Source organism: Staurois parvus, unplaced genomic scaffold, assembly GCF_062004578.1.
Source record: "Staurois parvus isolate SC_StPar_1 unplaced genomic scaffold, SC_StPar_1.0 ptg000402l, whole genome shotgun sequence".
NCBI lineage: Eukaryota > Metazoa > Chordata > Amphibia > Anura > Ranidae > Staurois > Staurois parvus.
In genome coordinates this window covers 324,882-350,087 of record NW_028318198.1, presented here as the reverse complement: position 1 = coordinate 350,087, position 25,206 = coordinate 324,882, and the positions used below count along the sequence as shown (strand labels likewise).

The window sequence follows — 25,206 nt, the reverse complement described above, 5'->3', positions numbered from 1 at the left end:
TTGGAAGGAATCACTGCTACGTTTATTGGAGGATTATCAGTGTAAAAGAGGACAGCACTACATTTGAGGTCTGACTTTTGGTATATTGCATTAGAGAAGAGCACTATACAGAGTTTCTTTATACAAACATATACATGTTTATAGCAAAGGAGAAAGTTAAGCACTGTATTAGCTGTTCAGTAGAGTTGGGCTTGATGTTCGAGTCAAACATAGTCAAACATAGTCAAAATCAAACATCAGCCGTTTGTGTGTTTGGCGAACACACGAACGGCAAGGGCGTTTGGCACGCCCCAAAATGCATTGCGCCTGACAGTGCATTGTGATCGGCCAAAGCAATGCACCTGACCAGAGGTCAGGTGCAATGCTTTTGCCAATCACAGCACATGGTGATGTCACAATGGGTGGGGCTCCCAGTGACATCAACCGGGTAACCCTGCCCCTTGTGATATCACAGTATTTAAGAACTGTCAGATGGTGGGACGCAGTGTTGAGAACAAGCATTTTCATCTTCTTTTTTTGGGTCGGCAGTGGCGGCGGGTGTCGTGATTGATGTTGGATCTACTTCTGGGACATTTTTTTATTTTTAATAAAGGACTTTTTAAAGACTGTCTTCTGTAATTTTTACACAACGCTTTTTTTTGTTGTAAATGAGTAGCGGTACCATGTACCCCATTCTCATTCACATAGGGGGGGCCGGGATCTGGAGGCCCCCCTTGTTAAAGGGGGCTTCCAGATTCTGATAAGCCCTCCACCTGCATTTTGAAGAAGAGGCCCTTGTCCCCGTCAACATGGAGACAAGGTGCTTTGGGGGGGAGCCCCCCTGCCCCAAAGCACCACCCTCATATTGAGGGCATCTGTTTAGTGAATTGTCCCAGTTCGAAGTTCGTGGTCAAACTTTTGTTAGGTATGAATGTTTGACCCTGAACCAAACAGGGGTGTTCCGCCCATCACTACTGTTCAGTATATCTCTAATATTTTTGATTTTTAATGTCACTGAATTTTGTCTTTTGGGCCATGAATTTCCACAGGAAATGAATAGTCAAAATGATGTCTCTTCATTGGAGAGTCACGCAGCAAAATGTTCACACAGAGACTGCACGTTATAATTTTCTCTGAATAGAGGTTTACCTGCATAACAAAAGGTTTAAACCAAGATGGTGTTTCATGATATTACTGATTTCATTATTGCAAAGAGAATAACTAAAAAAGAAAACTTTGGGGTATTGCTATCACAAAAGTAATACTATAAACAAGTAACATTGGGACTCAATCGAATGTGACTACCAGAGACCATTTTAGTAGATCTATATAGAACAGTGGCTAGTCTCTTGCTTGGATTCCCCGCATGTGCAGCTGTAACTGGACAATATGATGCCCTGCTAACTGGAATTATAAGCATGTGATAGGATACTGAATCACAGATTGGTTAATAAGCTGTGTAAGTCTAGCAGCAGCATTCATAATAGACTGAAGGGGAGCTAGCCAGTATAAACATAGGCCAGTGAGGAGGGAGTTGCAGTAGTCAAGACGAGATATAAGAGTGAATAACTTGTTTATGGTGTTGTTAGTCAGGAAGGGGAAAATTCTGGAAATGTTACAGACATTTTTTTTAAAACGATTTTAATTGTTAACACTATAGAATAAATTCCATCTCAATAATGTTTCTACATGATTTTCTATTGGTGCCTCAAGAGTCTGACATTCTGGTTTTTGCTTAAATAAATGTATGCATTATCCTGGATGTAGTACTTGAGCCTACTGCAGATTCATATTTCCAAAAGAAATTTAAGCCAGTGAAAAGTTGTGAAAGTCTTTTTCAGTCAAAAAAAAATAAAAATTATATATATATTATAGCTCAGCTACAGTACATTTCAGCTTTAATAGCAAAATAGAATGAGTGACATTCAATTTAATGTGCTCTTTTTTTTTACTTAAAAAAATTAAATTCAGATAATACAAGACAAAGAAACTAAAAATGGAGCAATAAGAGTTACAATTGAATCAAATAAACATAATCAAAGTGTTTGTTATATTACAACATTGGTGAGTCCTTCTTGGTACCCTGATCTGCTTCTGTATCAGACTTGGGTGAGTTCATATTGTTTGTCTCCACTTTGGGCAAAACACTGAGGTTCATAAGATCAAAGGGGAAAGGTACTAGGAAGGTTGCAGGTTTTTCCGAAGTCATACACTGCAATGTGTGCAGGTAACGGAGCTGAACTGCAGTGGGGGATCCAGATAGAGTTTCTGCTGCTATTTTCAGTGACTCAGACACAGTCTTCTCACATTCTGCTGCAAGAATCTGTCATAAAGCACAAGGTAACGATTACATAAGGAACAAAATAGTTAGAAATAATTACTGCTATCTACCAAGCCTTTAAAATGTACCTTTACTTTAGTATGCCTTTGTGCTTCTGCCTCTATGGCCATTGTCTGCTTAACATCTTCTGGCAGTTTCACATCTTTACTGCAAAGAACAACAGGATATTTCTCCATTACTCTAGAACAGCTAATATGTAATATGATTAGAGGGTCAAACTAGACACTGGGGGAAATTTACTACAGCTGGTGCACTCAGAATCTGGTGCAACTGCACATAGTAGCCAATCAACTTCTAACTTAAGCTTTTTCAGTTAAGCTTTTCAAATAAAACCTGGAAGATGATTGGTTTCTAAAAAGAGTTGCACCAGATTTTGTAAGTTTTAGTAAATAACCGCCATAGTGTACCAAAAAGCGTAGGTCTCCTACAGTGACGGTAAATAAAAAATAAGAAATAATAAGGAATGGAACTGTAGGTAATCAAATTAACATATGTCTGAATAAATAATATAGGAGTAACTACCGTAGGTAAGAGAAGATGAGAACTATGCCAACAGGTAGAGGATAAGTAGATATAATCACCAAATGTGTGTGGACACACAAAAAGTGGTTACCTCCACGGACAAATGTGATATGCCAAGAAACTGTGGTTAAAAAAAATATAATATCTTTATTGAACATCAAACATCAAAGTTGCTATAAATATAAATTAATTAATTAAAAAAATAAAAATGCATATCTATTTTCATGCCCAGAAAACGTTGTCTTCCCCCAAAATAAAATATCAATCCTCACATGTGGCCACCATACAGAGAAATATAACCAGACTGTGTAACCTCCACTAATCAGGATATTTTTCCAAAGTATAATACCTCGTAAGGGACTGCACAGTATGTGAGCGAGCGGTTAGAGTGGAGCTATAAAAATTGCGACTATGTAATTAATGAGGAGAAGAGACCATAGTGAGTCGATGATAGCCCAATCACAACTTTAGTTTGCTGATATGCATGAGGACACTCTTCTGTGACAGTTTCAAACCTGGTTGATTTACAACAATACTTCATTCCACGAGTCAAGATGGATATAAAAGGTATGCATAAAGCTGTAAATTGCAGTCAAAAATGGATGATGTCCAGTAAACAGTAAGGAGCAAAGCAAGTTGTTAGTATGAGAGTCTGGGCAGCACAGTGGCTAAGTGGTTAGCACGTCCGCCTGGCAGTACTAGCGTCGCCGCTTCGAATCCCAACCAGGGCACCACCTGCCTGGAGTTTGCATGTTCTCCCTGTGCCTGCGTGGGTTTCCTCCAGGTACTCCGGTTTCCTCCCACATTCCAAACACATGCTGGTAAGTTAATTGGCTCCTGACTAAATTGGCCCTAGTATGTGTATGTATGAATGTGAGTTAGGGACCTTAGATTGTACACCCCTTGAGGGTTAGGGACTGATGTGAATGTACAATATATATGTAAAGCGCTGCGTAAATTAACACCGCTATATAAGTACCTGAAATAAATAAAGAGTCGTCAGAGAGTGAAAGGTTTGTGGCTGCACATCCATGAACTGTTGATACAATGCAGGATGGATCCGTGCTTTCTTGTTGTTTAGGCCAAATTCTGACCCTAAAATCTGAATGTCGCAGTTGAAATCGAGACTCGTCAGACCAGGTAATGTTTTTCCAATCCTCTATTGTGCAATTTTGGTGAGCCTGTGTGAATTGTAGCCTTCGTTTCCTGTTTTTAGCTGACAGGAGTGGCACCCAATGTGGTCTTCTGCTGCTGTAGCCCATCTGCTTCCAGATTCTATCTGTTGTGCGTTCGGAGATGGTATTCTGCATACCTTGGATGCAACGAGTGGTTTTTGAGTTCCAGTCGCCTTTCTATCATCTTGAACCGATCTGCCCATTCTCCTCTGACATCAACAAGGCATTTTTGCCGCTCACTGGATATTTTCTCTTTTTCAGGTCATTCTCTGTAAACCCTAGAGATGGTTGTGCATGAAAATCCCAGTAGATCAGCAGTTTTCAAAATACTCAGACCAGCCCATCTTGCACCAACAACCATGCCACATTCAAAGTCACTTAAATCCCCTTTTTTCCCTATTCTGATGCTCGGTTTAAACTTCAACAAGTCGTCTTCACCACGTCTAGATGCCTAAATGCATGGAGTTGCTGCTATGTGACTGGCTGATTAGAAATTTGTGTTACCAAGTAATTGAACAGGTGTACCTAATAAAGTGGCCGGTGAGTGTATGTCAATGTACTTTATTATCATATAATAACTGACACAATGTTTTACATAAAGGACGACTAGAAGGTGCATAGAATTTGTGTATCCACAATGTCATGGTTACAGTTTGGTTTTAAGTAGCTTTTTATTACATTTTGTACTTTTCATATTCTCATTATTCCCAAAAGGAACATTATCATGAGCCTGGTTTCAAAATACCAACCAAACCGCTCTCTTCAATCCTCTCAAAACCTCCTGCGCTCTATCTCCCTCATCAACTCCTCCCATGCTCACCTCCAGGACTTCTCCAGAGCCTCTCCCATCCTGTGGAATTCCTTTCCCCAATCTGTCTTTTTATCTCCTAATCTATTTATCTTCAGGCAATGCATGAAAACCCATGTCTTTAAGAAGCCTATACTGTTTCTAACTAACACACTGTGTTTTTAATTTCTCCAACAGCTCATCCCCCAGTTATTACCTTTTAGACTGTAAGTTTCAACGAGCAGGCCTCTCTGATTCCTCTTGTACTGAACTGTATTGTAACTGTAATGTCTGCCTTCATTTTGAAATGCGCTGCGCAAACTGTTGGTGCTATATAAATCCTGCATAATAATAGTAATAATATTTGGATTTATGTCTAAGGTAGAGCTTCTGGTCATCCTCACCAGGGAAGGGTTAAGAGGACTTAGAATTTACACTACAGCCATGAAATCTGAGAAGTTGAAAAAGACTGATGAGTAACTGAGGACTAAGTGTTATTTTTTCTTTTACGAAATTAGGTAAAAAAGTGAATTCCATTCACTTCTGTCCCCTATTCCTTCTACTCCCAACACTGGTCCCTAGTAGTATACTAACTATGCACACAGCTCTTCTGGTACTTGTTCTTGAAACAGACAAACTTCAAAAAGTATTGTCATAGCTGGATCAAAAAAATGTTGTTGGGGGGGCAAAACTACTGTCAAAATTTAGCTTAGGACCCCCTTGATCTCAAATTATGCTCCTGAATATGGGCTTTTTTGCTTCTGAGCTGTAATTCTTCCCTATATAGGTCAATGTTAAAACACGAGCGCCCCCAAGCAGTGTGATGCATCTCAGAAGCAGCTCAGTGCAATTCAGAATCAGTTCAATGCACCTCAATACAGCTTAATGTAAATCAGATCCAGCTCAAAGAAGTAACTCAGAAGCAACAAAAATCTACTTCTTCAGCAACTGAAAGGCACATTATAGCAATTGACATTAATGTCAAAATTTCAAACCGCTGGGGTTAATTCGCAACAGCTGCTGCATTGCACTGTTCACTTTTTTTTTAAAAAAGCCAGCGTTATTGAAATATCGCAGTGACATTTCATTAAGTTGTATTGGCTGCTGTGCCGCACAAGGCAGTGGATTTTCTCGCACTGTGCTGCACTGAAAAAAGTACAGTCTGCCGTACATTTGTTTAAGCATACACAGCCCGTACGCGACTGACATGTGGTGGTGTGAATAGGGCACATAGCAGGCAAGGCATCTTGTCTTGTGCTGGGAATGCGCTGGAAAGGCTGCCCCATTGCAGTCCCTACTGCACTTGGTGTGCAGGTGAACCTTGCATCTCAGACCACCCTCCTCCAATGGAAACAAGTCACCTGTGAGAAAACAAAATGTTAGAAAATTTACTTACTTTACACCCAGGGTTCAAGCATGGAACCTTTGCAAGTATGATGTCATGATCCTTTCCAGTAATATCCTGGAAACAATGAGCATCTCAACTCTTGACAGAAGACACTGCAGCACTGATCTCTCCAGTGTGGAAGCCAAGGGTAGGGTGTATTGTTTTTTAATTATTCACTTTAATGCAGCAATTACTGTATATACAGTATGTAGTAGTGAGGATCTGATGTGATAGCGGAGTTAGATTTTAAGTGCAAGGTCTACTTTAAATGCATCCAGCTTTGAAATATGACTAGGAATACGTACATTACATAGGATCCATTTTGCAAATAAACTTTTTTTTCTAACAAGAAAAGTGGTTGCATTATGGCTTATGATTTTACTTCTCAACAATCATACCTACATTTCTGTCCTTTCCACTTTGATCCCCCAGTGGCAAGTTACAGCATCCAGAGCTACCTGCAAAATCATCAAAAAGGACAACATAAAGACATGTTTTCCTCGGTTAACAACTTGCCCTCCAGAGGATTTACACCCCTTCCTGCCCGGGCCATTTTTTACGATATGGCACTGCGTTATTTTAACTGACAATTGCATGGTCATGCAATGCTGTACATAAATTGATGTAATTTTTTTCCCACAAACTGAGCTTTCTTTTGGTGCTATAAACAAAAAAAGTTTGACAATTTTGAAAAAAAAAAACCACCAAACAATATTTTTGACTTTTTGCTATAAAACATATCCAGTAAAAAATTGTAAAAATAAAATTTCTTCATAAATTTAGGCCAAAATGTATTCCGCTACATGTCTTTGCTAAAACAAAATCCCAATACGTGTAAATTAATTAGCTTACGTGAAAGTTATAGTGTCTACATATGGCAGTATATATACTGGAATTTTTATTTTTATTAGTAATGGTGGCGATCAGTGACTTATAGGACTGCGGTGGGAATGCTGACATTGGGTGGGAACTGACTAAGTGCCACTGACATCCAAATGACATAATACAGTGATCAGTGCTAATAAAAAGCATTATAGACCCCAGATCTCTACATGTAGAAGACTTGTTATGCTTTATTGTTATGTTTAAATGGACGTTTAAATCTCTTGTGATAGCAATAAAAGCAATTAATAAAAAAAATGTAAAGGGACAATGTAAAAAATAAAAAAGTAATAAATAAACAAATAAGTAAAAATTTAAAGGGCCCCCATCCCCCCGTGCTCACGAATGCATACGTAGGTCATGCCCCACATATGTAAACTGTGTTCACATCACACATGTGAGGTATTGCCATGAACGTCAGAGCGAGAGCAATAATTCTAGCACTAGATCACCTCTGTAACTCTAAACTGGTAATCTGTAATAATGTTTAAAGCGTCTTCTATGGAAATACTGTAGTATCTCCATAGGCATCCAATCAGAATACTGAGCACAAATCACTAAGCAATATTTTACCACATCCGAGGTAAAACATGCCCAGCATTTAAAAACCCCCCAAAAACCGGTGTAATTCACAAAGAAATGCTCCCTAAAATCTTGCATGTGTTATATTTCCAAATTTATTAGTGCGAAATTCCCACTATCTTTCCAGCTACCATCTGATAAGACGCTTTCCCCCAAAAAATGTAATGCAGCCAACAATTTAGTCATGGCTGGCATGGCATGGCTTGGCTTCTCTGGGTTGAGGGCGCAAGGTACCCTGTGAATTGGGAATACAGCTCCATAATTAGTGCTTTGGACAACCAGAACTTCTGCAGGGTATCAGCATCCATGGTTTTATCCAGCAATGACCGCTCCTACAGCATCTTTCTTTTAAAAAGGACCACTCTAGATCTTCTCCTCTTCTTCGTTACTTTAAATTCCAGAAGACTGGTTACAAAGGGCCATTGTCTGTGCTATGCAGTCTGCCAGCCTCCAGAGACAACTCCTGAGTGGAATTTTGCTGCCGGCTGCTCCAGCTTGCAATTTCCCACCTATTTTTTTAAACCAATCACTGACCTCCTACCCTGGGCCTGACCATATACTATATACTTTATCACATAGTTATCACGTGCTTGGACCACTATTTAATTACCGCATGCATTTATTTATTAAGTTCATTCTGTGAATTGACTTTTTATTCGGTATTTACTGAGAGTTTTTGGTGTTTGTGCTAAATACCGTGCATGGAGGTATACCTAACAGTCGGCCATGTGCAGAGCCTTAATTTCTGCCTATAAATGCCTATAGCTACAGAGGTGAATGAATGTTTATTTTAAGGGAATCTCTACAGCAAGGATGTACACAGCAATAAAAATGCAAAAGGAATTCTTACACTTCTAATTTATTTCCAAAGAAAAAACCAAGTAAAAATACACTTCTTTTAATCCTAATACATTTTGACCTGACCTTTACTTCCTCTCCAATGGATTTTCTCTCCAGTAAGATATCGGAGAACGATTTGTGTGCCAGGATACGCTTTGTTGTGCTCTGGATCAGCAATTGCAGTGCACTAGAGATATTGCTTACAGTGGTCACAAAAAGGGAGGCATTTTCTAAGCGGTAGTAACAAACTGCATCAACCTCTAAAGTAACCAGATCCTTAGTTACAATCTAGTTAAAAAAAAAAAGAACAGATAAAATAACAAAAGCTAAGATGCAATCAGTATAAAATAGCAACATAAAGGGCCCTTTTAAACTGCAGCTCTAAAACACACCTTTCCAACATGTCAAAAGCGCACAAGCACGATTCCTGTTTAAATCCTATGTAACTGTTCACATTGCTGTGCTGCGTTTGGGCAGTGTTTTGAAAAGTCATACATGTTGCATCTTTGGTACTCTTTTGAAAAGTATACCAAAAAACACACCTCCCATTGATTTCTAAAGTTTGAGTTACATATCCTAATTTCACAGGTGCATGCTGGGGGTCAGGAATTCAGAAAATGCTCCAAAAATGCATTGAAAACGCTTTTTAGGCACGCCAATGTGAAAGGGCCCAAGGTAAAATTGACATTGATAGTGGTCTGTGTCATGAAGCATTAAAAGTGAATCAAAAGACAAATTTTAGGACATGTACAATAGCAAGGTGCAGAAGAGAGAGAGGTAGAGCTGAACACCTTTCAGTTATATATAAATTATAAAATGGGATTAAAACCGCTAAGAATTGTTTGTTAAAGTAGAACTCAGAGAAACAACTATGGTGTCCGTTTATGACACACAGAATAGCTGCGATTCAACGGATCTCAGCTATTCTCTGGTCATTCACAGTTTATGACACTCAGGAGATCATGTCAGCTCTTCACTGGAGATCTGTGTTCTCCCTCCAGATTCTCCAGCCCAGAGCTGGAGAATCAGAGGGATCGCAAACTAAGCAGAGATAATTTATCTCTGCTTAGTAAACTGATCTTTTACTGTAATCTTGCGAGATTATAGTAAAATCAGCTGTTTTCCAGAGTTTGTAGACCGTTCTCCAGCGTTTGGAGACCGTTCTCCCTTCGTTCGGAGAACTGCTTCATAAACTGCATTCTCAGGAGAACTGTGTTTTCTGAGAATGCCGGAGAACTGAGCAGCGATCTATTACTGCTGGTTCATAAACGGACACCTAAATGCACAATCAAAAGACACATATATGAACCGTTTTGGGATTTCTGCTCAGCCTGTGATTCACATTTCCGCCACATTGACACCCCTCTTTCCAGATGCAGATTTGGACCAGGACACTGCTGATTCACTATTGAGAAATGTGTGACTGGCTGAACGGATTTACAGATAAAACAGTTCACAAATATATTTATGTGCACAGTTGCTTACCTAACGATCCACTTTTAGTGATTTCATCACCACAAGAAAATTTACTAGAGAACACATTGTTGGGATTATATGAATTCTATTTCTATTTAAAAGTTTATACATAATGCAAAATTTAATGTGAAACTTTGACTGAAAATAAACAAAAACAGCTAATGCGGGAATAATAATATACTATTTTTGTGAATTGTTACATTTTTAACACACATCCCAATTTAATGCACAAAGTAGTGGATGGCAATTGAAGAAGGGCTTCTATACAACAGACCTTCACCCGCAACCTCAAAAATAAAGAGTCCGTTAACCTCTTCAGCTAAATGCATTTATGCGGCCTCTCGGCCAGTGGGCCTTAATGCTGAGAGGCCGCATATATGCATACTAAAAAGTAAACATTGCTGTGCTAAGAGCGCTCAACCAGTGGCAGATAATGGAAAGCGCCCGATCTCTACTTGCGATTGGGAGCTTTCTGATCATGTGACCACTGTGACAGCCAATGACAGAAGTCACATGACCAAAATGGCCACCTCTGCCTCCCGGCATCTAGGACGTTTTTAAAGGACCGAGAGGCACCAGCAGGAAGGGGTTAAAGTGGAACTTTACCCATAATAGTTTGATAACAATTAATGTTCTTTAACAAAAGAATATACAGTCAGGTCCATAAATATTGGGACATCAGCACAATTCTAAAATTTTTGGCTCTATACACCACCACAATGGATTTGAAATGAAACAAACAAGATGTGCTTTAACTGCAGACTGTCAGCTTTAATTTGAGGGTATTTACATCCAAATCAGGTGAACGGTGTAGGAATTACAACAGTTTGCATATGTGCCTCCCACTTGTTAAGGAACCAAAAGTAATGGGACAGAATAATAATCATAAATCAAACTTTCACTTTTTACTACTTGGTTGCAAATCCTTTGCAGTCAATTACAGCCTGATGTGTGGAACACATAGACATCACCAGATGCTGGGTTTCATCCCTGGTGATGCTCAGCCAGTCCTCTACTGCAACTGTCTTCAGTTCCTGCTTGTTCTTGGGGCATTTTCCCTTCAGTTTTGTCTTCAGCAAGTGAAATGCATGCTCAATCGGATTCAGGTCAGGTGATTGACTTGGCCATTGCATAACATTCCACTTCTTTCCCTTAAAAAACTCTTTGGTTGCTTTTGCAGAATGCTTTGGGTCATTGTCCATCTGCACTGTGAAGCGGCGTCCAATGAGTTGTGAAGCATTTGGCTGAATATGAGCAGATAATATTGCCCGGAACACTTCAGAATTCATCCTGCTGCCTTGTCAGCAGTCACATCATCAATAAATAAAAGAGAACCAGTTCCATTGGCAGCCATACATGCCCATGCCATGACACTACCACCACCATGCTTCACTGATGAGGTGGTATGCTTAGGATCATGAGCAGTTCCTTTCCTTCTCCATACTCTTCTCTTCCCATCACTCTGGTAAAAGTTGATCTTGGTCTCATCTGTCCATAGGATGTTGTTCCAGAACTGTGAAGGCTTTTTTAGATTTGGCAAACTCTAATCTGGCCTTCCTGTTTTTGAGGCTCACCAATGGTTTCCATCTTGTGGTGAATCCTCTGTATTCACTCTGGTGAAGTCTTCTCTTGATTGTTGACTTTGACACACATACACCTACCTCCTGGAGAGTGTTCTTGATCTGGCCAACTATTGTGAAGGGTGTTTTCTTCACCAGGGAAAGAATTCTTCGCTCATCCACCACAGTTGTTTTCCGTGGTCTTCCGGGTCTTTTGGTGTTGCTGAGCTCACCGGTGCGTTCCTTCTTTTTAAGAATGTTCCAAACAGTTGTTTTGGCCACGCCTAATGTTTTTGCTATCTCTCTGATGGGTTTGTTTTGTTTTTTCAGCCTAATGATGGCTTGCTTCACTGATAGTGACAGCTCTTTGGATCTCATCTTGAGGGTTGACAGCAACAGATTCCAAATGCAAATAGCACACTTGAAATGAACTCTGGACCTTTTATCTGCTCATTGTAATTGAGATAATGAGCGAATAACACACACCTGGCCATGGAACAGCTGAGAAGCCAATTGTCCCATTACTTTTGGTCCCTTAACAAGTGGGTGGCACATATGCAAACTGTTGTCATTCCTACACCGTTCACCTGATTTGGATGTAAATACCCTCAAGTTAAAGCTGACAGTCTGCAGTTAAAGCACATCTTGTTTCTTTCATTTCAAATCCATTGTGGTGGTGTATAGAGCTAAAAATGATAGAATTGTGTCGATGTCCCAATATTTATGGACCTGACTGTACTTCACATTCCACATTAATAATTATGCTACCAAAATGAATATGTGTAGTAAATTGCCTCCAGCATTGTTCCAGTTTCTGCTTGATGGAGGCCACCATTTTGTTGAAGCCCAGAGCAGTCACTTTCTTATCAGAAACTCTCCCCCTCTCCTTGGCCTCAAAAACTATATGTCACTTTCTTCAATTAAAATATGTTAATTTCCACCTTTGATTGTATGTCTTGGCTCAGTTAGAGAGGAAGGTTAACATAAACTTTACAGTGCTTAGTCTCATAGCGCTGCCACTGCCAAGGAGAGAATATCAGGGAAATAAGATAAGACACTATCCTTGTAACTCTTTTGTGTCTCCCTGAGAGCAGAGTTTGTCCTGTCACCTCTCTTAATATTCTTTGCTCCCTCCCTAAACTGTGTTCCCTCCACACAGTCTGTGTCATATCTGTTCCTTTCTTCTATAAACAACAGTAGTTGCTCTAATAATAGGCACAGTGCCGAGAATAGAGAGCAACTGAGCATGTGCAGAGCAGGGTGAGACAGTGCATTACTGGGTTTTCAACAGTATAGGCACCTGTTTTTAATGTTTTTCATAGCTATACCTGCAAAATGGGCCAGCCTGAAGTGATCTATCAGGACCTAATTTTCTGACTAAAGTTTCACTTTAAAATGTTTGAAATGACAGCATAATAAGACATATTTATTGTGCAGCAGGATTTAGTTTTCTTGAATGTATTATCCTTTTGTATGTCTTGAGCTCTACCTCCAGCTGCCACTTTTAATAGGACAAAGGATTCTCACTTCTTTACTTCTTGGAATAGATTCTGCTCCCTCACAATGACATGCAGGTAAATCCTGAGCCTGCGCATTCAGCGTTCTACAGGAAGAAAATACTTTTCCCCCTAAATATTGTGAGAAGGCCCTTGTTAAAGTAGCCTTCCAAGAAGAAATCTGTGAGGCCCTACCTACTTCTCCATTGCCTCAAAAGATCAGTAAGGGTCAAATCTGATGAAAAGTACAGTACACAGCAATGTTAGGGCACAAGCCATGATGCAAAACAGCACCGCTGATAATTTACACAAGCCTGGGATTAAGCACCTCTTTTGCATAAACAGAGATTTCACCCATATTTATAGAACACCAACAGGTAACAATCTTGTTGATGAGAAAGAGGTAAAGTGCTCCTGAAAGATGATTATCCTGTTTCCTGCTAGTACATAATTATTGTTGAATTGATCAATTACCGTTGAGCAGGTGTTGTTCCATTGCTTCTCCTGTTCCTTCATAATACAGGCACAATACTGATTAACCACTTGGCATCCACAAACTGTTAAAAAACAGCAGGGAGTTCAGGTGGTTAAAGCAAACGCACGGCTGCAGCCACTGCCACAGCCATGGGCTTTGTATTGTTTTTTCAGTTGGTGCTCATGAAAGAATGATCTGGTCAGCTGTAGAGCTGCTCCATCACTATTACACTAGTGAGAAGGACTCGTTTCCCCTCAAGAGATAAAAACAGAATGTGGAAATGGGAACAATAATTTCAGCACCATAATTCACGGCTATGGGCATGTGCAGTTTTAAGGCTTGACTGTTTTAGTAAATTAGGGTCAGAATTTGTAATGGCTGGGCAAATGCTTTCGACATTCATCCATCTATTTTTTATAAATAGACTTCTAGGACTAAACTGATTACTTCTGGCGAAAAAGTAAGTGAAATGCTTAGTTGTCAATTACAGTTGCTGACCTACCTTCCCAAAAGGAACAGTTATGCAATAAATTTAAATATAAATATGGTTTTAAAGTGTTACTAAAACCAGGACATTGCATTCACTGTATCTGGTCTCCCACAGTACACAGAACATGGAAATGCAATTATTTTAGTAAATATAAACTGCTAAATACCTTTTCTCATCAGCAGTTAGAGCGATCTTGTGACTTCTATCAGTGTTTAGCAGAGCACTGGTTAAAGCTTGTAGGAGGAGTTTTCATTTTACTCTAGGAGGATGCAGGACCCCTGTCCTCTGTCTGGACAGTGCTGATTGGCCCTGTGCTGATCACATGCACTCTACCAAGGGAAAAAAAACCCTCTCTAGCAATACACACCAAACTGAGCATGTGCAGAGTGACTCCACACGATATGTCTTATCAGGAGATAAGAGGGGGACACTGGAAGGAGGGGAGGATCAGAGAAGTCAGGATCAAACAGCATTTTTACACAATGTAGAGGATTAGCCCCTTAGGCTCCACAGTGAGTATAACAAGCATGCTTTACTGCATATATAGACTGAAAGTTTTTTTTTACCTTAAAGTGATTCTGAAGGCTAAAGATTTTTGTTTTTTACCTTCATGCATTTTATGCACGAAAATAAAAGAAACCTTCAGTGTGCAGTTCCTCCCTCAGCCTGTCCTTATACTTACCTGAGCCTGATCGCGAGTCAGCGCTGTGCTCAAAAGCCTTGGTTCTCCCAGGTCTCTCTCTCCTCATTTGCTGAGACACAGCAGTGGGAGCTTGCTGTATGTCTTATGCACATACAGGGCCGCATGGGAGCTAGCACACACGAGTGCCCTCGGAGCAAGCACACACGTGTGCCCCCAGAGCAAGCAGCTTGCTCTGGGAGCACACAGCAGTCGGGAGGGGCCAGGAGCGCCAAAGGTGCACCCAAGAAGAGGAGGATCAGGCTGCTCTGTGCAAAACCATTGCACAGAGTAGGTAAGTGTGACATGTTTGTCATTAATGTGATTTCACAACTACATCATGTTAACTCTGTCTTTGCTATGCATTTTTACCTGGTGAAAAGGAACCTCAAAGGTTTTAATGCGAAAGTCCACTTTGTGACACTTGTCCAAACAGGGAAGGTAAAAAAACAGCCCTGTGAACAGATATAACGATGACATGAAAGCTTCTTTTTATACAGTATTACAAACAAAGCACCATGTTACATAAAACAGCTATTCTTTGTAAATTGATACCAGAGAAGGGGATGGATTATTTTTTAAATTAAATACTACACGTCAATAAAATTGCTCTGCAAAATACTTTGATATGTACAGAAAATGCACATTTCAACACTAAAATGAACAAGTGCTTTATTTAAAGAGACCCTGTCACTAACTTAAAAAATTGCAGGTAAAAGTAGACAAATTAAGTACAACACCATTACCTAAAATGTTGTGATGCTGCGAAAAATCTACATAAAAACAGAATGCAATGATTTGACAATCTCATAAACCAATATTTTATTCACAATAGAAAATAAAACATACCAAATGTTTAAACTGAGAAAATATACCGTAATTTTGAAATTGATAACAGCCACACATCTCAAAAATGTTTGGACAGGGCAACAAAATACTAGCAAAGTATAACCTCAATTCCAAAAAAGTTGGGACAGGGCCAAGTAGACCACTGTGTAGCATTCTGTCTTGAGTAAGCACAAATGATTCGTGTAGCATTTGTTTCCCAGAATCCATCTCCCTTAACTAAGGAATGCAAGCAGGAGGGTGTTCTTAGCTGAGAAAGCCCCTCCTCCAGATGAAAGAAAAAAAAAAGATGCCCATGAAGACTCGAAGATGTATGATATCTTTTTGGCCTAGGTCGAAAACCAAACTAAAAGAACTAAAGAAATGTTTAAACAAGTAAATATAATAATTTTATATTTACTAATGCTAGCAGCATAAAGATTAAAAATAATTAATATTGATTGAGAGATTTTAGTTTTGCTTTAACTCAAACACAGATCTGAGCACTGCTGAGTGAAATTACAGCTTACTAATTGTTGGTATAAATGTTAGAAATGAGGAAGCAGTTAAATGATGGAAGTATTATCACCTGGTCCTCTAGCTCGGCCTGGTAACAACCGCCCTAGTCGAAATATAATAGCTCGCTCATACTCCCGTACAATCTGCAATACAATTATTATTTCATGTTTAAAGAAACCTTAAAATAAATATTTCTGTACAAAACTGCATCGTCTTTAAGGTAACAGCTGAATATTTGATCTTTTTCTGATTCAAAACCACGTAAGCATAAACGACAAGTACTAGCTACGTCTTACAATGTGGGTATTTATATCAAAAGCTGTGTAAGGCCTGGTTCACACTATTGCGGGTGGTTACGGGTGTCGTACCTGTTCCTGCACCTGCAATCACCAACAGCCGAAACACGCTGCTGTTTAAAAACGTGTGAGGCTGCCATTCATTCTCATTGGCATCCCCACACATCTAAAAAAGCAGCATGTTTGCACCATGCGATATCCTGGCCGGTGCATTTTGAAAATGGTGCAGGAACCTTTTTCCTACCTGAAACAAAGGCACAGCAGCATATTGAAATAAATGGGCTGCTGTGCCCGCACACAACCGTGGCCCGCAGACCAGCTATAGTGTGAACCAGGCCTAACAGAAGGGTATATAGTAGCGTACATATAGTAGCTGTCAACACATAATATATGAAAGCTTATACAGGAATAACCATTAATATGAATGATTATTATCAATATGCAGTATGTGTAAACATTCTCAAAATTATATCAACTCTTTGCATAAATGTTTTGAGAAGTGACAAATAATATATAGAAAACCACGAGGGAATGCTAAGATAATAACATTGCCTATTGCTATCTTCATATGGGTATATTCTGGAGCATGTCAAAAAACCCAAAAAGAAACAAAAAACAAAAAACTTTTAAACCAGTAAAAATTAAAGCTATTTTACACCCTATTTGCAGGTATACTAGTCATTCTTGTTTTTGTTATTTACTAATGTTTTGTGAAAAGTTCACAGCACAAATGTGCAATATAATACGTAGCAGTCTGAATATTATTTGGAATACACATTGATGTTGTACTTAAAGGAGATCTTCACCCTAAATCACATCCTGTGCTGGCTTGTCTCCTCCCTCCTCCCTCTCTTACCAATTAATTTTTTTGTTTTTTAAATAAACTTTATTCATGCTGCAAGGTAGTAACTTCTGCTTTTCTTGCCTAGGCAAGATGTTCTCTCTGCCCCCTGTGCTTGCATAGATGTGCCACAGGGATCGGTTCCTAAGATATGTTGGAGATCCAACAGCATGTACTATATAGTATTGTGTGTTAATATCACTTGACCAGTAGATGGCACTGTACACTAAGGTTACCAGTTGTGCATATGTGTAAAACTTGTTGGTTCTCTCTCTTCTTCTCTCTCTCTCAAAGCAAGATGTCTGCTATCACTGTCTGCTGAAATGTGCTCTGTATGTTTGTAACTTAAGCCACACAAGTAAAACAGAATTCTGCCTCATCACAAGCTACCAGTGTCTTCTCTAACACATAACCAACAAGATAGTCCTACTACTGTACATCTGTGCATGCTCCAGGCCCTCTGTGCATTGGTGGACTCGCAGAGTTTCCATGCATGCGCAAAGACTGGCAACAAGGAAGTCTGAAACTGTCCCTAGCTTTGCACATGAATGGAAACCCCTTGAAAACCCCCAGATGCACTGACGGAGCTCTGCCAGGACCCACTGTCCGGGCAGCCCTGTGAGCGCATGCACAGCAATTGCGAAGCTGGAAGGGAGGTGGAGTCTGGCCATTGCAGGACTGCAGTTCTGCTTTAACCTCCTGGATCAGATAGAAAATAGTTCATGCTCTTATGCATTACAAAATCAGTGATCCCAGTATCATGTATTGATCTATATTAAAGCATATCTAAATCAAAAGCAAAAAAAAAATGTATTTCAGCTTAGCAGTCTTTAGATATGGTCTCTGCATTAGTTTTCCCTTTTCCCTTTATTTTTACCTGGAAATCCTTGAATATCACACTTCAAGTCCCTTTTTGGCTACACTCATTTCTCCACTGTATCTATAGAAAACGTCATGGTTGTCACACAGACTGGTCTTCAAACGTGTCTGCCTTTGTTCATTTCCAACACATTGTGGATTTATTGGACCAGGGGTGGACTGACCATTTGAGCACTCGGGCACTGCTTTTTCATAGGCTTTTTTGGGTGTGGGCAAGGAAACAGGGGCCCCTTGATCCCCTATTGCCCGAGGGCCCCATGAGTTGTCAGTCCGCCCCTGTATTGGACTAGTAGTTTACACAACAAAGATACGGATGTTTATGCCTTATTTTCAGTCATAGGAAAAGACAAGGATGCTGCATTTTTGGTGTTATCAACAGGTATTATCTGTAGTTGCTGAAAATTGGTTTGGCTTGAAAGAAAAATAACAAATGCACCGCCACATCTAAGCAATAATAAAGCTGCTAAATATTACACCTTTGTCTTTATGTTTAGATATGCATTAAACTAGAACTATAGGCAAAACTTTTTTTTTTCATTTTGGATAAAGCAGGGGAGGATTGAAAACTCTTTTTTACATCAGTATCTCATAGCCAAAGAGGAAGTGAGTTATACGTTAAACTACCCAAAAACTGACATTTTAGAGTTAGTTGGAGAAGGGCTATCCCATGATATACAGTTGTGCTCAAATGTTTGCATACCCTGGCAGAAATTGTGAAATTTTGGCATTGATATTGAAAATATGACTGATCATGCCAAAAAATGCTCTTTTATTGAAGGATGATGATCATATGAAGCCATTTTTTTAATGAAATAGTTGTTTGGCTCCTTTTAAAATCATAATAACAGAAATCACCCAAATGGCCATGATCAATAGTTTACATATCCTGGAATGTTTGGCCTTGGTACAGACACACAAGGTGACACACATGAGTTAAAATGCCAATTAGAGGTTAATGTCCCACATCTGTGGTTTTTTAATTGCAGTTAGTGTCAGTGTATAAATAGTCAATGAGTTTGTTAGCTCTTACAAGGAAGCACTGATTAGGCTAGATACTGAGCCATGGGGATCAGAAAAGAACTGTCAAAAGTCCTGTGTTAACAAGATAATGGAACTTTATAAAGATGGAACTATTTGATAATAAATGTCTTCATATGATCATCATCCTTCAATAAAAGAGTATTTTTTGGCATGATCAGTCATATTTTCAATATCAATGCCAAAATTTCACAATTTCCGCCAGGATATGCAAACTTTTGAGCACAACTGTACCTAAACGTTTCTTTGTGGGATTCCACTGGCAAGATATGTACACTGGCTTTAACACTCTGCCAACCTGCAAATGCAGCAGTAGGAAAAAGACTTCACTGAAGTGAAGGAGAGGAAGAGCTTCCAACTATGACTGGATGATCTTGCCACTGGATTCCCCAAGAGATATAAAAAGTGAATCAGGTCAGGCAGCAACCACCTAAAAAAGAAATGCCAAAAACAGATAAAGCATAACATCTCACAGATAAATACACACCTTGACACAGAACCAGATGGAGAGAGGGAAAGTGAGGATTAGCAGCAGAAGACAGCATAAAATGAGGAGCACCTCACATACTTGGAGACCTGTAGGCTTCAAGACTGTAATTACAAAAATGTATAATATAAACTGTATTGTAAATACTGATTTTATAATGCAGCTACAATTCATCAAAATATAAAACAAAGATCAAATACAAATAGGCAAACTTAAACTTAGCACTAATTGTAGTCTAAACAGGATTCAAGGGGTTTATAAGAGCCATGCACAAACAATCTCATGAGCTCTACATGGCCATCTCTCTTATTAAAGGATGAGTTCACTTTTTTTTTCTAAATAATCAGCTCCCCATGTGTTTTTTACAATGCATTTTGCTGCGATTGCCACTTGTTTTTCACATGGAAAAATGTGTTTGCTTCTGTGTTTGGTGTGGCGTTAACAAGTAATGGCACTGAAAGCGTAACTGGGTAATTCTAGGTGTATAAAGGTGGCCATACACAATGCAATCTGATTGTACAATTTCCTTTGGATTTTAACCTCCCTGGCGGTATGATTATGTCAGGAATTTTGTACCAAAAGCGGTACCATTTTTTTGCATGGAAATATGTATTTTTTTTATTGTAGGCCTGTAATTTAGGAATAACTCACTGAAATCTGTCCGAACAAGAGTCTAGTAAACATTCCGGGTATGATAAAACTTGAAACACGAAATCATAAATTATAATTTAATAAATACTCATAAAAAATAATAATATAATAATAAATTTAATTCAATAATATAATCAAACCAAAAACACTGAAATTTGAAATATAGCACCAAGTTCGCACATCACTGAGCAAAGTCGCAAAATCGTTTTCAGTGTCTGATGACGAATTTCCCCCATGAATCATTATCACTCAATTCTGCAAGTAGTTCTGATTTACTATCGCTGTTCTCTAGCCGGTCTAAAACCGATTTTGAAATAAAGGGACGCTTTTTGGACGCCGTGGACTTTTCTAAGTTTCCAGGCAGAGAGAACAGTCAAAATGCAGGCAGGGCACAGGACAAAGCAGTAGGGACAAAATGTATGTGAAATGCTTTGATACAGGAATGTTTTGCTATGAAATAATAGTTTTAAAAAAAATTTAATTTTTTTTTGCATTTTCAAATTTGCCGCCGGTTCCGTCACAGGGACCGGAACATGGAAGCCAGATGCCGGGATCGGCCGGAGGAGATGGCCGGGGATGCTGCAGGGGACACATCACGGGAGCGAAGGACAAGGTAAGTGCTGTAGGGAATCCCTGAGCAATGCCGCATGGTAAGCCCGAGTGTAGCTCAGGGTTACCGCTTTTGGTACTGAAACTTTGCCCCGAGCTACACTCAGGAATACCGCCAGGGAGGTTAAAGAACTATGGAATAGGATGACCCACCTACACTATGTTGCCAAAAATATTGGGAAGCCTGCTTTTACACGCACTTGAATTTTAATGGCATCCCAGTCTTAGTCCGTAGGGTTCAATATTGAGTTGGCCCACCCTTTGCAGCTATAACAACTTCAACTCTTCTGGGAACGCTGTCAACAAGGTTTAGGAGTATGTCTATGGGAATGTTTGACCATTCTTCCAGAAGCTCATTTGTGATGTCAGGCATTGATGTCGGATGAGAAGGCCTAGCTCGCAGTCTCCGCTCCACCTCATCCCAAAGGTGTTCTATTGGGTTGAGGTCAGGACTCTGTGTAGACCAGTCAAGTTCGTCCACCCCAAACTCACTCTTCCATGTCTTTATGGACCTTGCTTTGTGCACTGGGCTGCAGTCATGTTGGAACAGGAAGGGGCAATCCACAAACTGTTCCCACAAAGTTGGGAGCATGAAACTGTCGAAAATGTCTTGGTATGTTGACACCTTACGAGTTCCCTTCACTGGAACTAAGAGACCAATCCCAACCCCTGAAAAACAACCCCGCACCATAATCCCCCCTCCACCAAACTCTACACTTGGCACAATGCAGTCAGGCAAGCACCGTTCTCCTGGCGATCGCCAAACCCAAACACGTCCATTGGATTGACAGACAGAGAATTGTGATTGGTCACTCCAGAGAAAATGTCTGCACTGCTCTAGAGTCCAGTGGCGGCGTGCTTTACACCACTGCATCCGACACTTTGCATTGCACTTGGTGATGTAAGGTTTGGATGCAGCTGCTTGGCCGTGGAAACCCATTCCATGAAGCTCTCTATGCACTGTTGTGCTAATCTGAAGGCCACATGAAGTTTGGAAATCTTTAGCTATTTACTCTGCAGACAGTTAATGACTTCTGCGCACTTCAGCATGCGCTGATCCCGCTCTGTCATTTTACGTGGCCACTTCATGGTTGAGTAGTTGTTCCCAATTACTTCCACTTTGTTATAATACCACTAACAGTTGACTGTGGAATATTTAGTAGGGAGGACATTTCACGGATGGGCTTATTGCACAGGTGGCAATCACAGTACCACGCTTGAATTCACTGATCTCCTGAGAGCGACCCATTCTTTCACAAATGTTTGTAGAAACAGTCTGCATGCCTAGCTGCTTGAATGTATACACCCGTGACCATGGAAGTGATTGGAACACCTGAATCCAATGATTTGGAGGGGTGTCCCAATACTTTTGGCAATATAATGTATCTACCCAATCACTCCGTATCCAATCAGGCAGGCCCTTACACTACATAGTTGATGGTAGATCTAAAGGAGATTGTACAATCAGATTGTATAGTGTTTGTGAGCTTTACAGAACCCAGAACACAATTCTCCTGTTTTCAATACTACAGCTCTTTCCACATAGGCCGTTATCTGTTCACTCAGCACATTGTGCCAAATGAATGATCTATGCAAGATGAAAGTTAAAGTGTTACTAAACCCAGGACCCTGCATTCACTATATCTGGTCTCCTACAGTACACAGAACATGGAAGTGCAATTATTTTAGTAAATACAAACTGCTAAATACCTTTTCCAATCAGTTGTTGGAGCAGTCTTGTGACTTCTATCAGTGTTCAGCAGAGCACTGGTTAAAGCTTGTAGAAGGAGTTTTCTTTCTGCTCTAGGAGGATGTAGAACCCTTGACCTCTGTCTTTACAGTGCTGATTGGCCCTGTGCTGATCACATGTACTCCCAAGAAAAAAAAAAACTCTCTAGCAATACACACCAAACTGAGCATGTGCAGAGTGTCTCCACATAATATGTCTTATCAGGAGATAAAAGGGAGACACTGGAAGAAGGTGAGGGTCAGAGAAGTTAAGATCAAACAGCATTTTTACACAATGCAGAGAATTAACCCCTTAGGTTCCACAGTGAATATAAAAAGCATGCTTTACTTCATATACAGACTGATTTTACTGTTGTGTGTTTAGTGACACCTTAATGTAGAAGAATAAAAATGAATGTCTGTGTATTTAGTGAGAACAGTGATTGCTGATTGATTGTTTTTCATTTTATATTCATGCACTTGGAAGTGAGTGGTAGGTAGGAGGGTAGATGATGCAGGGTGTGTGCTAATGAGGTCAGCTGGTCAACTGCTTCCTGTGTCATGACCTAAAATCTCTGCAGGAAATAAGGCAGAACTAATGGAGAAGCTTTTTGGACAGCCATCTACGCACTGACATAAAGGTGGGTAGGAAAAATGGAAAGCTTTTTAACTATTGCAAAATAAGTAGATTAATGCTATATTGGTACATAAAGGTGCTGGAATGTAAGAAAAAAAAAATTTAACCAGACTCAGCCCAACACTGCACTACTGAACCCTACTGCAACTCTCAAAGGCTTGAATGGATTGGTTTTTTTTTTAATGGGCCACATACAGATTTCTCATCTAGATTCACAGGCAGAGAGAGCTATCTCCATCATTGCTAGACTCATTGGTGTTGATTATGGCCCCTTGCACACAGGGGCATCTAGCTACTGTGAGTCCCTCCTGGCAGATCCAGTTTCCCTGCCTAGCAATGCCTTTTGAAAATGTTTCAGAATTGGAGAATCTGTAAAATGCACATTGGTTGTGGACTAGACAATTCTTCTCTAAAAAGAACAGATGGAAGATATAAAGGTAGACATTCTGTTAAGACAGGATTGCTATACTGCAGGCATGGCAAACTAATTAAGATTAATCCTTAAGAACAAATTCCACGCAAGTAGATAAATAAAACAGTTTAAATGTTTAGATGATAGCTCTTGCAAGACAGCACAGCCATGTCCTTGATGTCCATTGCTGCAGCAGTACAGTCTGAACAAGAACAAAGTTGACCGATTGAAAAATGAAGGAGTAGCAACATATGGGTAAGCTCTTTCCTCTGCTTTTCCCTGTCCACATATAGACTCCATGAACACTAACGTTTTTTTTAGCTCAAAAAATGCTGGGAAAAACACACTGGTAATAGCATTTTTAGTAGTGTTCACAAGCATTAGCACTTTATTAGCATATTAATACATATAGAGGGGGAAAAAACTAGAAAAAAAGCATTTTAGTAACATTTATTGGGGTTTTCTGCTGGAAAAAATACTCCAGAAAACTTTTTCTGCTTCTAGATGCTGAAGCTCAAAAAATGCTAATAAGCCAAAGTACTGTGCATTGACACATAGGAAAAACACTGCTTAGCAGAAAAACATATTCTGATAATGGCTTCTAGGAGCTTAAAAAAAATGCTAGTGGGCATGGAGCCTCACACTGCAACTGAGCATAACTGGATTGCAGAACTGTCCCTGCCTATTCCAGTCTGAGTGCTATTATTCAAGGGATTCCAAAAGATAATATCACAAACAATCTACACTAACTGAATTTTTAAAAAAAATACTCTTTTAATGAATTGATTGATATTTATTAAGTTTGTTTCCATTTTCCCAATATACATAAATGAGAAGTAATAAATATTCTAGGTATATTTGAGTGCCTACCTTCATCCTTCTGTCCACTTTCCAGAAGAGCCATAACTTCTGTCTCTTGGTCTGAAGCCACCACATCATCCACATCAACCACAGCAGAAACCTTTGCATCGTTCTTGCTGGGCTCCCTACTCCTTCCAGACCTAGATCTTCCTGAGCTTTGACTGCTTTTCTTTTCTCTTTTAGATCCCTGACTAGATGTGTCTCTCTGCTTTTGAGGAGGCTCTCGAGAAGAGCTGCGAGATCTCTTCTCAGTCATAGTTGTGATAAACAATGAGGGGGCAGAGCAACCTACTTATATGATGCCAGCAGGTGGGAGATATCAAGGAGGACAGATACTAATGAAGATGTGCATTTAATTAAACTGTCTATTGTAAATGATAATTGCTTCTTGTCCTCCCCCGCCCCCCTAAAAAAAAAATATATGTGACTGGTAGGTAATGCGTAGTGACACATCAGCTGACACTGACCACAATTAATTGACAATTGTGATTAGAATGTATAAAATACGTAAATCTAACATTTCATACAATCCCTGGCAAAAAGTAGGGAATCACCACTCTTGGAAAATGTTCATTCAATTGTTTAATTGTGTAGAAAAAAACGAATCATAGACATGCCTCAAAACTATTTTCATTTAACATTCCAACCTTCTGGCTTTAAGAAACACTTAAAAAAATAAAAATGAAAGAAAACTGTAGTCAGTTGCTACTGTTTTTGCAGATCACACAGAGGAAAAAAATATGGAATCACTCA

At 39.6% G+C, this 25,206-nt stretch overlaps 1 protein-coding gene across 1 annotated transcript; it reads right to left on the bottom strand.

Annotated features, from left to right (window-relative positions):
- NPHS2 (NPHS2 stomatin family member, podocin) lies at positions 1–24,709 on the bottom strand. The gene is made up of 8 exons (XM_089686548.1): positions 24,463–24,709; positions 19,556–19,659; positions 16,085–16,157; positions 15,043–15,125; positions 8,580–8,783; positions 6,594–6,649; positions 2,389–2,467; positions 1–2,302 (listed from the first exon to the last, which is right to left on the bottom strand). Exons 1-8 carry the CDS (start codon positions 24,707–24,709, stop codon positions 2,033–2,035), a joined length of 1,116 nt encoding a protein of 371 aa, XP_089542674.1. The 3' UTR covers positions 1–2,032.
- Positions 24,710–25,206: the final 497 nt, after the last annotated feature.